The 17500-nt window shown below is 34.6% G+C and overlaps 1 protein-coding gene across 6 annotated transcripts in view; it reads left to right on the top strand.

Annotated features, from left to right (window-relative positions):
• The window catches only part of LOC136839505 (uncharacterized), a 550025-nt gene that overhangs the window by 57372 nt on the left and 475153 nt on the right, over nucleotides 1-17500 (top strand). The window contains exon 2 of one of the 6 annotated variants that reach the window (XM_067105671.1): nucleotides 7458-7911. The exons of the other annotated variants lie outside the window; for them this stretch is intronic. Within the exon in view, the coding sequence (XP_066961772.1) occupies nucleotides 7458-7467 (10 nt within the window). The 3' untranslated portion in view covers nucleotides 7468-7911. Of the gene's footprint in view, nucleotides 1-7457; nucleotides 7912-17500 lie in introns of those variants that run through there. 6 annotated transcript variants of the gene reach the window in all.

The following is a 17500-nucleotide window of genomic DNA, read 5'->3' as shown; positions in this document are numbered from 1 at the left end:
CTTGTTTTTCAAGCTGTTTCGGACAAATTTTGATAGACTTGTTTTTCGAGCTATGTAAAAAAAAAATTATAAAGACTCGTTTTTCAAGCTACGTAAGACATATTTTGATAAAGACTTGTTTTCCAGTTCATACATGACAAATTATGATAAAGCCTTGGTTATGGAAACTGTCATTTTATTTTTATTTATTATTCGTATCTTCAGCCTGTATTTTTTCCTGTTAATAATATAAGAAAGTCGTTCCATACTCATAAAAATTAAATATCAATTTGTTGTCAGCTGCAACATATGTAGCAGGCATATGAATAAAAAAAACTTAGTATCATATTTCAGTTGATTTGTATTACATTCGCAATATTCAAATTCAACTTGTAATCTGATTCATTGGGCGTGTCATCATTTTAATGAGCGTCATCCGTAGGTAATTAAATGAAAGATTGATTGAGTGAAAGATTATTTCGTGTCGAAATTAAAAATGCTATCAGCACTGAGGAGAAACTAGGTCAAGTTTTGTTGGCTTTGTTATCAATAATTACTGCATTCAGTAGCAACAATTATGCAATAGGTATTATTGCGGGAGTTTTATGCGTGTTATTTATTGAACTTATGTGTCAACTTTCAGGAATAAATATACAGTAGTCGACATCATGCTCTGGTGAGAAGGAAGCGTGTTGCATTGGGTAGTTGTTCACACACACATATATATAACACATACATATACATACATACATATATATATATATATATATATATATATATATATATATATATATATATATATACATACATATATATATATATATATATATATATATATATATATATATATATATATATATATATACATATATATATATAATATATATAATATATAATATATATAATATATATATAATATATATATAATATATATATATATATATATATATATATATATATATATATATATATATATATATATATATATATATATATATATATATATAAACACACATACCTATTTGCTCAGAGCATCCAAATTTTTCACGTCTTTCTCCGCTTGGGATGGAAACGTGCACAAGCTTCTTTGAAGAAAAGATTGCTCGTTTTATCGGAGCGCTTCATGCATTGGATGGATTGGACTTGGATGCCGCTAGCGTTGTATTATACCCTGATTCAAATTTTTACTGTTATGCTCAAAGAGCAATAAATATTTCACACACGTACTCACACACACATAATATAGATATATATATATATATATATATATATATATATATATATATATATATATATATTTATATATATATATATATATATATATATATATATATATTTATATATATATATATATATATATATATATATATATATATATATATATATATATATATATATATATATATATATATATATATATATATATATATATACACACACATACATATACACACACATATATATACATACATACATACATATATATATATATATATATATATATATATATATATATATATATATATATATATATATATATATATATATATATATATGATTCCTGTACCTTCCCAGCCAACGCTCTAGCCGGTTGTATTGAGCTCACGGTTTTCGAACAAACCATTAGTAAAGAATGACTGTTTGTTGTCATAGTATTGTTAACACCTGGAGCAAGTTACGGTGTTGAACAGAAGGGAGCGAGTATCCAGTGCAAACCGTATTCCCTCTCTATGGCGATTTACAAGTTGAGTCAGGTGAAAGTATATGTACAGACCGCGTAGAGTTTATCCGAACATGTAATGCAGTTTGGCCGAAATGCTAATGAATGAAGGTGTATCTCTCTCTCTCTCTCTCTCTCTCTCTCTCTCTCTCTCTCTCTCTCTCTCTCTCTCTCTCTCTCTCCCTTTATATTTTGTTTTTAGGACTTGGTTACAACTGGTAAAACCTGAATCCTTAAAGATCTTAACTTTTTCTACCGACATGAATCATTCTCTCTCTCTCTCTCTCTCATTTTTCTTATATCGTGTACCCTTTCCTATTAGACAAATGTAGTTTTTGTAGAAGTGCTATCGTAGCTGTTTGAGATGAGATTGCTAGCCCAACATGCTGCGCAACTGACTTCCAAAGTGCTTACGTAGGGGTTACCGATCCAAATACTGACCAAACCTAACATAATTCTATTTCGGTGTAGCGGACGTATGTGCGTTAAAGAAAAGATATGTACATATATCATTCATGCCTTTATATGCGACAACGAATATATGATTTGAATGTATTTATTCTGCGCGGTGATAAAGAGGCATTATTGACAAGGTCTCCATACAATCACTGTATTTTCCGTAGAAACATACTTAATAATCACTTATCTCACAACACAGAGATTACGTTTTGTAATTACCTGTTTTTCGTAATCAGCTGTTGATAACAGTCATTGTTTCTTATCATGTTAATACTTGCTATCTTCTCATTAACTTGAATTGGAGATTATTCACTTGATATTAATTTAGAATATTGACTCTGGAAGAAAAGTCTGGTGGTTAAGAAATAATTTTCTTTTCCTGGAGATGACCTGTTGTTTTGACGCCAGAGTATTTATTCTTGATTATAAAGTTTAAGGCTGTTTGAGATTGTGGAAGAAAAAAATAAGCTCAAACATTTTTAAAAGGAAAATAAAGTATTCCTTTCTGATATATTTTTTCTTAATTATACAGTGTTAAAGACCCTCTGACGTAAAGAGAGAGAGAGAGAGAGAGAGAGAGAGAGAGAGAGAGAGAGAGAGAGAGAGAGAGAGAGAGAGAGAGAGAGAGCACGGCTTTGTATTCTATTTGCGAGAGAACAAGAGCGCTGTTTTGTGTTCTATTTGAAAGAAAGAGAGAGAGAGAGAGAGAGAGCGCGGCTTTGTATTCTATTTGTGTTAGAACGAGAGCACTGTTTTGTATTCTATTTGAAAGAGAGAGAGAGAGAGAGAGAGAGAGAGAGAGAGAGAGAGAGAGAATGTGGATATCGAGTAATATATTATAACACGTGTGGATAATTTCCAATAAAAGATTGCCTGGATTTGAAGTTATCAGTTCTAAGCATTCAATGCAATATTTTCCATTAAATCTAAAATTGCAGCGAACATCTAAATTTAAATACTATGTCCATGTGAAACCTTGAGGAATTCTTCCACTCGAGGCGGTGCTGTTTGCAATATTTCACTTTCAAGTAAACTGGAGAAAGTCATTTGTTTCCTGTCTTCAGTTTCTAGAAGAATAATTGTGTTAGTTCTTGGTTTCGTATCTTGAGTTAAAAGATAACTGCTGCGTTGTAGACATACGTCAATAGCACAACTAATTCTGGGCTACATATACAAAATTATTGTCGCAGGCCACTGCTTGCCTGTTCTTGTTCTGTAGTGTGCTATAACTTTACGTTGTCCTAAGTAGTTTTAGTTTATGAACGGCACCATACTATCCTGATCAACTCTGTTCTCTGTTCTGGGCAGTACTGTACTTTAAAGAACCGCGTACAGCACAGTACCCATGCTCAGTACAATAATATTGAACGTTTGTTTTCCCTACACCACTTTGCTCTCATGCTTTGTTGATAACTATTGTTGTTGTGACGACATTATTTAGAAACAAATCAGTCAACCAGTCGACTGCACTGGAGCTCTGCACAACGCTGTACAGTGACGCCCTGTACTGCAGAGTAATTATTCTGTACCCTGCGGTTCCTTTACACTCCTCTGACGAAGAGAGACCCCCTCTCCATCACGCTATAGGGTATTCCATCTCTCTTTGACCTCGGTTCTCACAGAGGGAGGTTCTTCGAAATTACATTTTATCAATTCCCACAAGACTTATTTTGTTGCAAGTCTGACTCCAGGGAAGCACATTCTGGTGGGGGAAGGCAGTTTCTTAAAGTTATGCTTTCCTTGTTTATTTACTTCTTGGTGTTTTGTTGTTTGAAGCTTTGTTTCATAGAGTTTATGGTTTGATTACACATTAATTATACTTATACACAGTAATACATTAGTATAGTTATACATAGTTATTGCCTATATATGTATATACGTAAGCAGATTTGTTTAAGTAAATGTGTTTGCTGTAATCCTGACAAAATTTATTTATAATTTCAGAGATTTGTTTCTTTTCTGTAATGTATAGAACAGAATTATACTTACATGGAATCCAGAAACGTTTAAATGGTATTTCTATCAAGCAGAAACGAGTTTTGGGAATTCCTCCCTATGTAGGTCTATTGCTGAAGCTGTAAAAAGAAATGTGGCATTTGTGGTTGTAGATTTCCCTTTATTATATGAAGTTTTGCACATTGTTGCATCACACATCATTATCGAAATATAGTATGGAGACTGTAGGCATTCCACCCTTTCTCTATGGAGTTAGGTTTTTGAAATAAAGTTTTGTTCTTCTACATGAAATTGAGTCTTTATTTATTCGCGTCTTCTTCCAAGATAGAACAGTATTAGAATCGAGTGCATACTTTGTAAATTTCCATTGACGTGAAGTTGCTCTCTTTATTCATATGAAGGTGAATGGTGGTGGTGTGGATGGGTGGGTTGGAGTGTTGGGGAACGGAATGGGGGTGGGGGATGGGGGTTGGGGGGAAGTTTCGCGAGAGAAAAAGTGCTGGAATTTATAACCTGCTTGGCAAAATCCATTGATTTTGTCCGTAGCAGTTGCTGCCATAAAACTATGAGGTTGAATATCTTCGTTCAGGAGTGTCCTAAGGAACCCCCCCCCCCATAGGAACCCCACCCAAAAGGAAAAAATGGAAGTAGTAGTATCAAATCGTATGTGTGTGTGTGTGTGTGAAAAAGAGAGAGAGGGGGGGATATTTTCTCGGTGAGAAAATGATGAAAATACAGATAGTAATTTATATTAAAACGGTCATGTATGTAGGAGTACGAAGAGAGAGAGAGAGAGAGAGAGAGAGAGAGAGAGAGAGAGAGAGAGAGAGAGAGAGAGAGAGAGAGAGAGAGAGTATTTTCTTGGTACGAAAATGAGAAGATAAATGCAAATGCATGTTAAAGTGGTAACATAGAAGCATAAAGAGAGAGAGAGAGAGAGAGACAGAGAGAGAGAGAGAGAGAGAGAGAGAGAGAGAGAGAGAGAGTGCGTGTGTGTGAAGTCACCAAAGAAGAAGTGAAATACACGTGAAGTGAAAACACGAAGCCAGGAAGGATTGAGAAGCTGCTGCCCTCAACTCACTCTTTTCGAAGTTACAGCGAAGTCGCACCGAATTAGGAGCCCCACCAATTCAATTATTCCAGACCGGAATGAGCGGACGAAACAGTGCCTTGAATTGAAGGCGCCTTTGTTATGTTGGCTTTCTGTTCGGTCGTTCGTTCGTTCGTTCGTCTGCCCGATTTGCTCTCCGGGATTGATGGGGGCTGGTTGGTGGTCGTCGGTCGCTAAAAGGACTCTTGTAATTTGTAAGACAGTCGAAATGTTTGGAATTAATCAACGGAAGTAATATTGAATTTTCTTCTCGTAATGTGCAATTGTGAAAATATGAAAAGAGATATAGAAATACATGTTAAACTGGTCATGTAGGAGTGCCCAGAGAGAGAGAGAGACAGAGACAGAGACAGAGAGAGAGAGAGCATTATTTCTGCGAGAAAATGAGGAGAAGACAAACAGCAATACAGTATATGTTAAACTAATAACGTAAGAGTTCGGAGAGAGAGAGAGAGAGAGAGAGAGAGAGAGAGAGAGAAAGCATTTTGTCGGTGTGGGAAATACATGTTAAATTGGTCATATAAAAGTACGAAGAGAGAGAGAGAGAGAGAGAGAGAGAGAGAGAGAGAGAGAGAGAGAGCGCCATTCGGTGTAAGGTAACCATGAAGAGACTGTTCCATTTGTGGTCCAAGAATGCAACTTGTCGTAAGTGGATTTGTTTTCTGCCAAAAATTATAAATCCGAAAGTTTCGTGACATAGTTAGGCTGTCAGTTAAACAGTAAATCAGAAGAAGAAGAAGAAGAAGAAGAAGAAGAAGAAGAAGAAGAAGAAGAAGAAGAAGAAGAAGAAGAAGGAGGAGGAGGAGGAGGAGGAGGAGGAGGAGGAGGAGGAGGGGGAGGAGGAGATGTATGTTTACTCTAATATAATAATAATAATAGTAGTAGTAATAACAATAACAAATGAAGAAGAAGAAAGGAGGAGGGGGAGGAGGAGGAGGAGGAGGAAGTTATGTTGACGGATCACAACCAAACGGCGTTCCAACAGCATCGTCCTTTTTCGGCGCCACGAGTCCAAAGCTTGCGAACCCCAGGAAAGAGGGTACGCCGACACATTGCTTGCCTAAGCTTCCAAAAAGCATCACGCTCGTTTCCTTAATTGCGTTAGGCGGAGCGACCCCTCGCTCGCCTAATTGATTACGCCCTCGAAAAATATCCCAAATGTCTCTCGAGTCTTATTCCAACCAGCTTTCCTTCCCCAATATTGCTCGCGGCAAGATCGGCTGGGTGCTTGAACTTTTGGCCGTCTTGGAGTGGGTTACGTTCAGTGGACAGGAATTAATCAGACCCAGAAATACGCCCCATTTATAGAAGTGTCTTTCAGTCTTCTAAGTAAAAGAGGAGAGATGTGTACCATGATGTTGATTATGATTTTTGTTAGTATCAGTTTTCTTTTCGTTGTTATGAATGCAGTTTTTGATGCAGGAATTGTTTTACCTTCATCATTATAAGGCCTATTATTATTATTATTATTATTATTATTATTATTATTATTGCCGAAGATCTTATTTTTTTTGTTATTAAAAATTTTTTATGAAGTAATGATTTTACCTTCATTATTATTATTATTATTATAATTTGGCAGCAGACCCTCTTTTAAACAGGTTCTATTGAATATTATTGCTGCTTCAGCTGCATTTATTTTGTAGAAGACTTTTTCTATTTTCCTTATTGCGGACTTCTCTTCAGTGGAGGTGCGTGCTAACAGCTCGCCTATATTTGTCATTTCATGGGGGAAAAGAATATAAAGAAGCAGAATCCAGATTTTGACTTTTCCCCCATGAAATGACAAATATAGGCGAGCTGTTAGCACGCACCTCCACTGAAGAGAAGTCCGCAATAAGGAAAATAGAAAAAGTCTTCTACAAAATAAATGCAGCTGAAGCAGCAATAATATTCAATAGAACCTATTATTATTATTATTATTATTATTATTATTATTATTATTATTATTATTATTATTATTATTATTATTATTATTATTATTATTATTATTATTATTATTATTATTATTATTATTATTATTATTATTAATTTGATATTGCAGAAGACGTTCGTTAATATTATTATTCTGTTTTTGTTTGAAACAACACTGTCTGGTGAAGGGATGAATTTACATTTACCAGTTATTATTATCATTATTATTATTATTATTATTATTATTATTATTATTATTATTATTATTATTATTATTATTATTATTATCACAACTAACTTTATTTTTTTCTTTTGCAGGTATGTTTAAACGTTCCAAGGTGATCTAGTGACGAAGGATATGTGGTAAAGTAAATGAACTTTAGGCTGATTTTAGACATACATAATATTTCTATAAATATTTCATGATGATTTAAAACATTCCATATCGTTGTTCATTTTTGGAGTCGATCGTCCTTACAAAAGGAATCCATAACAAATAAAAAGAAAAATTACGCTGCTGAATTGTTTTTTTTTTTTACTTCTCTTTTTACTTTCATGAAGATATTCTGATACTTATCCTGCGTTAAATATTTATCCTTGTCTCGTTTTAGTTTTCTGAAAAGAAAACTATTGTCTGTCTGTCCGCACTTTTTTCTGTACGCCCTCAGATCTTAAAAACTACTGAGGCTAGAGGGCTGCAAATTGATATGTTGATCATCCACCCTCCAATCATCAAACATACCAAATTGCAGTCCTCTGGCCTCAGTATTTTTTTTATTTTATTTAAAGTTAAACATAGCCATAAACGTACTTGTGGCAACGCAACAGCACAGGCCACCATGGCCGGCTGAGAGTTTCGTGGGCCGCGGTTCGTGTACCATTATACCGAGATCACCTAAAGATAGATCCATTTTTTATGGCTTTCGTTAAGAGCTGTACAGAAAACTCGATTGCGCCGAAGAAACTTCGGAGTATATTTTACTTGTTTATGATTCAAAATAAATTGCTCACAATTTCAGTGAGGGATGTGAATCATCAGTTTGCTTATATCATAAATCCGTACTGTATAATAATTAAATATTTCTTTTTTATTGTTTTTATCGACGTTTATCGACTAGTTCTTTGATGGGTATTGTTTTTGCTGAGGCGTATCGAATGTTTCATGAAAATCTTGTTGATTGTTTCAATGGCTTTTATTGAGTGTTTGCAGAAGCTTTTGTTTTATTTTTCCCCATGTGTACCGAGTTTTTCAAGACTCATTGTTTTTAACAAGTGTTCTATGATAGCCTTTTTACCCCTTTTCACCAGTTTTTACTTTCTTTCCTTACGTGTGCTGAGTGTTTCAAGACTTTTTATTATTTCACTGACGTGTATCAAGTGTTTCACGAAAGGTTTTACCCTTTTTCATCCCGTACTTGTACCGAGTGTTTCAAGCAAACTTTTTAAATTCTTCGTCGGTGTGTATCAGATGTTTCGTGAAAGTCCTTTTGTTATTGTCTTTGTTATTGTTGTTGTTTTTTGTTACCTACGCGTATCGAATCCTCTAACACTTTCCTTTTTAAATTTTCTACCGACGGTGTATTGAGCATTACACGGAAGCGCCTCTCCCTTGACCGCAAACTCCCACTAAAGCAATTTCAAGTTAACCGACTTTTCGATTTTTTTAGGGAAGTTCGCCTACAAGTTCCCAATCCCTTTTTGGACATGGAGGACTTCTTTCCTTGAGTGCTGTTAACATGCTAGAGGAAGTGATCTCACGATGTAACCCCATGGGTAGAGGCCCGTGTTATACAAGAGGTGGGTTAGAAAATTTAGGTCCTGCGCGTAAATATATTTTACGCGAGGATGATGACATCCGTAAAAGGAATTTTATGCTTGAGTCAGTAGTGAGAGGGAGTGTAAGTTGCAGATACTTGCTAGTGACGAAAACACTTTCTTTGTCTGTAAAATATTAGGAACTGAAAAGATATCTACGCAAGCATTGGAAACACCCAACTGGAAAAGGCAGTATTCAAGAATATTACACACAAACATTTACGTACATGGACAGAACAGAAATAATTAATGCATTCCATGAAAGTTGAAACACTTTTTTTAGAAGAATTCCCCTGTTAATGTACTTATGTAAAATTGTTCTATTTACGTTTAAGTTGTTTTTTCGGCTACAATTACAGTCAACAACATTAATCTCTGTGACAACGAGAATATTACAACCTACCCAATCATTCACCTAACATTTATTTCACGAAAGATCACCATAATCATCGTTCTCTTTCCGTAATGCGTTTCTTGATTAAAAAACCCGAATTATATATCGTCAAATATTTCACGACGTAATGAGGCCCAAAGCATCTCGAGCGGTGATGTATGCTTCTTTCATTCATGCTCGTGGCATTGTTATTCTGAAAAATGACAGCACCAGCTCTGTAATGGATCCGTGTAAGTGCGTGTGTATGATTTTTGGTGATGAAAGTGTACAGAGGTGGTAACGTGAATCGTGAATTCTCAGTTGTTCAGTTCGTTCGTTTCGTGGAATATTCTTTTCTTAATATAGCTTGCTGTCATGTACATATGTTTGTGCATATATATATATATATATATATATATATATATATATATATATATATATATATATATATATATATGTGTGTGTGTGTGTGTGTGTGTGTGTATATATATATATATACAGTATATATATGTATGTATATGTATACACACATATATACACACACATATATATATATATATATATATATATATATATATATATATATATATATATTTGATAGAGAGAGAGAGAGAGAGAGAGAGACAGACAGACAGACAGGTGTGCTTGTGTGTGTGTGTGTGTTTGTGTGCGTTTCCTGCTTGCCTCTACGTTTTTGGAAAATTTCAACACTGAGAACATCTTGTGTTCACAAGAATATAGTTCCAACGCCTTATAAACGATGTGGTCACCAAATAAGGTGAGAGCTACATTTGCCTCGTGCATACATCTGCTTGCATAGACTTGATATACGAAAAAGGAGAACTGTTTAGCTCAAGTTAGCGAATGGGTTGGTTTTCTGTTTAAAAAAAACACTCCTGGTAAAAACTGACCATTTCTGTCGGATGGGCGAGTCCTTTGGTCCACTCCAGGTTTTCTATTCCCTTTACGACACCGAAGGGCCGCCCAAGGTCAAGACCCTAAGCTGACATAAGCTAGCTCATTCGGAACCAACCACCACCTGAAGATTGAGAAAAATTGTAGATTTTAAGAACCACAGCGAAAATTAACTTTCAGAATTAAACGATTTCAGGACGCACAGCACCGCTGAAAGCTTTTGTAAATGAACCACAAAGTTAAGTATATCTTAGTTTAACAGCTCTCCTAGGGCTGGCCCGAAGGATTAGATTTATTTTACGTGGCTAAGAACCGACTGGTTACCTAGCAAAGGGACCTACAACTTATTGTGGAATTCGAACCACATTACACTTTTGAAATTCAGAAGAGTGCCTCTTGAAAACCAGTTCTGTGAAGATAAGTAAGAACTGATCAGTTTTAAGAAGCCAACCACCACCTGAAGACTGAGAAAGACTGCAATAATTGACTTTCAGAATTAAAAGTTTTCAGCACACACAGCACGCCTGAAAGCTTTTGTAAATAAACCACAGCGCCTCTGAAATTGGGAAGAGTACCTCTTGAAAACCGTCTCTGCGATGATAAATAAGAACTGACGAATTTCAAGAAACCAACCACCACCTGAAGATTAGATAAAATTGTATGTTTTAGGAACCACAGCACTAATTGACTTTCAGAATTAAAAGGTTTCAGCGCACACAGCACCTCTGAAAGCTTTTGTAAATGAACCACAGCACCTCTGAAATTGAGAAGTGTACCTCTCGAACTTCGGTTTTGTGAAAATAACTTAGATCTGAGGAATTTTACGAAACCAACCAACACATGAAGATTGGATAAAATTGTATGTTTTAACTCGGAGAATTAAAAGATTTCAGGCCACACAGCACCTCTGAAAGCTATAAATGAACCACAGCACCTCTGATATTGAGGAGCTGAAGATTGAAAAAAAAAATAGATTTTAAGAACTACAGCACGAATTAACTTTGGGAATTAAAAGATTCCAAGACACACAGTACCTCTGAAAGCTTTTGCAAATGAGCCACGGCTCCTCTAAAATTAAGAAGTGCACCTCTTGTAAAACAGTTCTCTAAAGATAAATAAGAACTGAGCAGTTTTGCGAAGAACCACAGTCCTGAAAATCGAGGAGAATTGTCGGTTTTAAGTGGTACAGTTATTGAATACAGAGGGGACCACATTTAAGAAAATTCGAAAATCTTAGGAAAATATTATATATATTCAAATGTAGTACTGGTGTTAAGAACGTCTCAGATTTCGAGATTTCATCTCTATTTCTTTAATTTAACTGAACTAACAGATTTCATATATTGCTGTGTAATTGTTATTGTTGCGTAATTTCCCTTGAAAGCAGCGTCCGTGAGACAGTTCTTCCGAAAGCATTGTTTTGTTAAACCGGTAACTGATAGGTTAACTTTCTTTTCTTTTATTTAAAGGGGCGTTTTAATATTGTTTTTAACGTCGGAATAGTTATGTCAGTAAACGTTTGGTCTTTTATTATCTTTAATTTTATATTAAGGTTAAATTTATGAATTTACAATTATGTAAAAAGCAGTAAAAAAACAGTAAATCACGAAATAGAACATTTGAGCAGAAAACTAAAAAAAGAAAAAAAAAATAATACATGTAAGGTTGGGTTTGTTATTTTCAATCCATTTCTCATCTCGTCAAGAGGCTTAAGAAGAAGAAAAAGAAGAAAAAGAAATACGTTCAAGAAATGAATCCGAATACCGAGTCTTGGGGAACAATCTGGCGAGACGGTAGGATCTCATTGTGGTGTGGAACGGAGGTAATTCTGTCTCCTGCCTCGACGTCACCCACTACCCCTCCCCTACCTATCCCTCCCCCTCCCCTCCCACCTCCTCCATCCATTCATCCCCTCCTCTACCATCCCCACCCCAACTTTCCTTCTCCACCTCCCCCTCCCTGATTAAGCGCGGGATTCTCTTCCAATCGTTTGCACAAAAGAGGATGAATTTCTCTCTCTCTCTCTCTCTCTCTCTCTCTCTCTCTCTCTCTCTCTCTCTCTTCTCTTCAGAGACGTTAATGGAAGACGAAAGCTGTCGTTTCTTTTTATGGTAAGAAGCGCCATTATTTTTAGAAACTTGCTGAGTTAAGGTATTGCTGTCGAGCATCGACAAATTTAACACATACTCATCTCTCTCTCTCTCTCTCTCTCTCTCTCTCTCTCTCTCTCTCTCTCTCTCTCTCTCTCTCTCTCTATGTCTGTCTGTCTATACAGATATATATATATATATATATATATATATATATATATATATATATATATATATATATATGTACGTACATATATGTATATATAGACATATACATACATACATACGTACATGTATGTATGTATTCATATATGAATGGATATATATATATATTTTTTTTAATGTATCCCCGAATATATGCCCTCCATACATATAGAAAGCACTAAATTGCAAATTCCTCCAAAAAAAAGTGTTGTCAGTAACCGCTTTAAATTCAAGCATAAGAGACCGAGCGAGCGCGAGACGACCTCTTTCAAAAAAAAAAAAAAAAAAAAACCTTCCTCAAACAAGGGAACTTGAAAACCTTCCGTTTTCTTCGAGGGGTTTTGTCAGAGCGTTTTTGGGGTCCAAGGATCACCTTTAAGGTGAACCGGGTCTCTCTCGTCTGGAGATGTATTCTGGAATACCTCAAAGGTGTATTCTTAAAATGTCAACAGGGCTATGTTTGAATATCCCTGAGTGTATTCTTGAATGTCTTTTAAGTGCATTTAGAATGTTTTCGTATTGATTTTTGTATTGTCTTCAGGTGTGTTCTTGAGTATCTGTAGGTGTATTCTGAAATGTCTTGAGGTGTATTCTTGAGTATGTTGTAGTGTACTCTTGAATGTCTTGAGGTGTATTCTTGAATGTCTTGAAGTGTATTTGTTGAACTCTGGAGGTGTATTCATGAATGTCTTGAGGTATATTCCTGAATATCTTAAGGTTTATTCTTGAATATCTTGAGATATGTTCCTGAATGTCTTGAGTCGTATTCTTGCATGTCTTGAGTCGTATTCTTGAATATCTTGAGGTGTATTCTGCAATATCTTCAGGTGTATTCTTAAGGTTTATTCTTGAAGAACTTTAATCGTATTCTTGAATATGTTGAAGTGTATTCTTGAATGTCTTGAGTCGTATTCTTGAACATCTCGATGAGTATTAATGAATGTCTTGAACAGTATTCATGGATATCATGTAGTGTATTCTTGAATGTCTTGACGTATATTCATGAATATCTTGAGGTGTAATCGTGAATATCTTGAGGTGTATTTTTGAATGTCTTCAGGCGTATCCTTGAACACCTTGTGATGTAGTCTTGAATATCTTGGGATGTATTCTTATCTGTCTTTGGGTGTATTCTTGAACGCTATTGGGCGTATTCTTGAAAGTGAACCTATGCACGATGATAAATAATAAATGCCATGTACAATATTACAGAGGGGTTATCTATTCCTAGACAAGGAACATGAAACTTTGTGAATCTTTTCTGTCAAAATGGCACATCATGGGAATGAACTGGAATTCGGGAATATCAGGTGACGACCACTTATGCATCATATTCCTATAGATACACTCTAGTGGTCGTGACATTCTCTTCGTAAGAGAGTTTTAAAGTGCATCTGGTATCCAGTTGATTTTGGTGGGTAACAACCAACGGTGGAAATGGCCATAAAGCTGGCTGTTTCATCCCGAAAGGTTTGCCGAGAACCTCAGTATATATATATATATATATATATATATATATATATATATATATATATATATATATATATATATATATATATATATATATATATATATATATATATATATATATATATATATATATATATATATATATATATATATATATATTATATATTTATATATATATATATATATATACATACATACATACATACATACACACACATACATACATACATACATACATACATACATACATACATACACACACACACACACACACACACACAAACATTTGGGTAGTCTCTGTCTTTGACACTTTTCATTGATGGTCAGTTTCCTTATGGAGTCTCTCTCTCTCTCTCTCTCTCTCTCTCTCTCTCTCTCTCTGTGGATATGTATGTATGTATGTATATATATAATGTGTGTGTATATGCATACATATATATATATATATATATATATATATATATATATATATATATATATATTCCTTTAATCCTCAGTGTACCATTTGGTGACTCAACTGTAAAAAAGAAACGCGCAACCAACGGCTCGCATCGGCTCATCTCCTCAAAAAGCAGCATCCTTGAAGAGTTTTCCCTGACTGATCAAAGGATCATCTCACAGTCGTTTCCGCCCCCCACCAAAAAAGGATGAGTTGATGAGTTGATCCGTCAACGCTGACAACGGGAACACAAAAAATACAGGCCTCTTCCTCAGATTAGGCCTAAGGTTTATGGGGCTGTGTATATCGCCGGCTGTTTCAAATTATCGGACGTTTTTGTTTCTGATAGAAGCTGACGAGGGATTTCCTCTTAATGGTTATTAATCCGACGAAGCTGATAAGGTGATGTTTATGAGAATTCTTAATTTTTGTCTCTGATGGTTCGGAGACGTCGTTGGGACTGGTGATAACGGCATATAATGAGAGAGAGAGAGAGAGAGAGAGAGAGAGAGAGAGAGAGAGAGAGAGAGAGAGAGAGAGAAATGCCTGGAACCTAGTCTCTTCTTCTTATAAATAAGTAGTGTGGGTTTATTTTCACGTAATCCAAAGTTAGGTTGACGAATAATAATAATAATAATAATAATAATAATAATAATAATAATAATAATAATAATAATAATAATAATAATAATAATAATATTCACATGAAGGAAATCTTAATCGGGTGAGGAACTGTAGCGTCAAAGCAAACAAACCTTAACATTTTCTTCTCTCCATTATTTACAATACTTTGCTAACAACGTTTCCGATAACTGTCCATCGTCAGGTTGTGTAAAAGATTAAAAAACTAACACATTTATACTAAAAACGTAAGTGCATATAAAATAATGGATCTAAATTAAAACACTTTCCTGCTGAAGGCAGAGTTATCTATATTTAAGTTAGGTTTTAATTTTTCTACATGAAAGGTTTCTAACAGTCTTAGCTCAGTTTCAAACTGAGCTTGACATAAAATACTGAAATCCGAAAAATTAAAATGAACGTTGCATTAGCCGTGGCAGTGCTCTGTTATGGAGGACTGAGGTGGCTGACCTAGGGGTGAAAGGGTCCTTGAACTTATTACGCCTATGTGTTCAAAAGCTCTGGTAGACAACACTTCGGGCACACAAATTTGTAAACAATCACTGAACAGTTCACTAGTCAACGACTCCAGTTTTAAAATGATTAAAAATTCCCATTCGAATCTTTACATCTTGAAAGTATGTTTTGGTCATTTGTTTTACTTTTCTTTCTATTACACCGTTGACTTTATTTGATACATAAGGAAATCTGAAATATAACACGTGGTCATTTGTTTCTTTTATCCCCTTACCGTTTATGATGGTATTGAGAAGGTTAGCTAATCTTCTGTAAAGTAGCCTCTCTGGGTAACCGTTGTTGTTAATTAAAGAATGTCGTCGAAAACTTTTTGCAAAAGGTAGCGATTCGAGGACAACCTGTAGGCTCTGAAAAGTCGGGTGCTAATATTGTTTAATTTGTATCTTATACTACATTCACTTAAGAAATTTAAACTAAGTCTAGAGAAAATAGGTTTTCAATGCTGTAGATTTCCATTACTGCGGTGCAGTCAGTTTTCGTTATCAAGAGATCTAAAAATGGCATCCTTCAGTATTTTTCCTCCTCCATAGTAAATTTGATATTGGCATGTTTTGGATTTAAATAGCTGAAAAATTTTATGGCGTCACCTTTTTGTTTGAAAACAATGAAGGTGTCGTCGACATACCTCCGATATAAGACAGGTTTAAAACGTAATGACAGTTATCCAAGCATTCATTCTCATGAAAACATGAGAAAACATTGGCCGAAGTAGCTGATATCGGATTACCCGTTGCTAATACATCTTGTTTGTATCTTGTGTTTGTATGTACGTATGTGTGTGGATATGTCCGTACCAGAAATTGATAATCGGAATAAATCTCTTATTGCTAGATGTATTTTTTCTTTATGTTGTCATAAAAGTCCGAATAACGCATAAAGTCGGCGACATTTTATATTGCTCCATTTAGATAATTCCATCCGTTCTTTTAAAAGATCGAATAACGCACGCAACCGACGATTTGATAAAAGTTGTATTTTATGTGAGTATATATATATATATATATATATGTATGTATGTATGTATGTATGTATATACATGTATATATATAATTATATTTGTGTATGTATATATAAATAATGTATGTATGTATATATATTTACATATCTAAATATATTGTGTGTGTTTGTGTTTGTGTATGTGTGTGTGTGTGAATGTAGGATTTGATAGCTAATAAGCATTAAGTGAACTGAAGTTTTTCTTGATACACTGAAATAAATCGCAGCAGAGCGATGAATAATTATTGACAAAAAATTTATGCTTTTTTAAAGAATAGTAAAAATACAAAGTAAAAAAAAAAATATGGTTAGATAAAAGAAAATGGCTTACACGCGACCTCACACACAAGCGTAACAAACACACGCACGCACACGCAATATTAGATTTCAGGGCCTCTCCATAAAAACGCGCTAATAGTATGAATAATGTATGAAAGTCATTAATTGTATTACGCTTGCTCATGGAACGCGTTCCGCCTAATAAGCAAGTCTGTTGACTGATATTTTTCCACAAAATGTTCACCTAATTACATTTACGTATTCTCCTTGTATTTTAATAATTTACATTTTTATGTATTTGTTAATTTATTTTTTTGTTTTTTAACAGGTGACGACCTCTTTCTGTATTTCCCGTTAAATTCTGTTACTTTTTTCTAATGAACACCAATATTGGAAGCCTGACTTTCAAGTCAATGGGCCCTGTGGGCTTGTTCAATACGAATAGGGTTCATTTTCTAGATAATAATAATAATAATAATAATAATAATAATAATAATAATAATAATAATAATAATAATAATAATTTGCGTAACAACCAAATCAAAGGTACAGCCAACCGGGATATTTTGTTAAACAACTCTGATGTGATTATGAAACAGCTGATTGTGAATACAAGAGTGCA

Source organism: Macrobrachium rosenbergii, chromosome 6 (assembly GCF_040412425.1).
Source record: "Macrobrachium rosenbergii isolate ZJJX-2024 chromosome 6, ASM4041242v1, whole genome shotgun sequence".
NCBI lineage: Eukaryota > Metazoa > Arthropoda > Malacostraca > Decapoda > Palaemonidae > Macrobrachium > Macrobrachium rosenbergii.
This window is presented reverse-complemented; position numbering and strand designations above follow the sequence as displayed.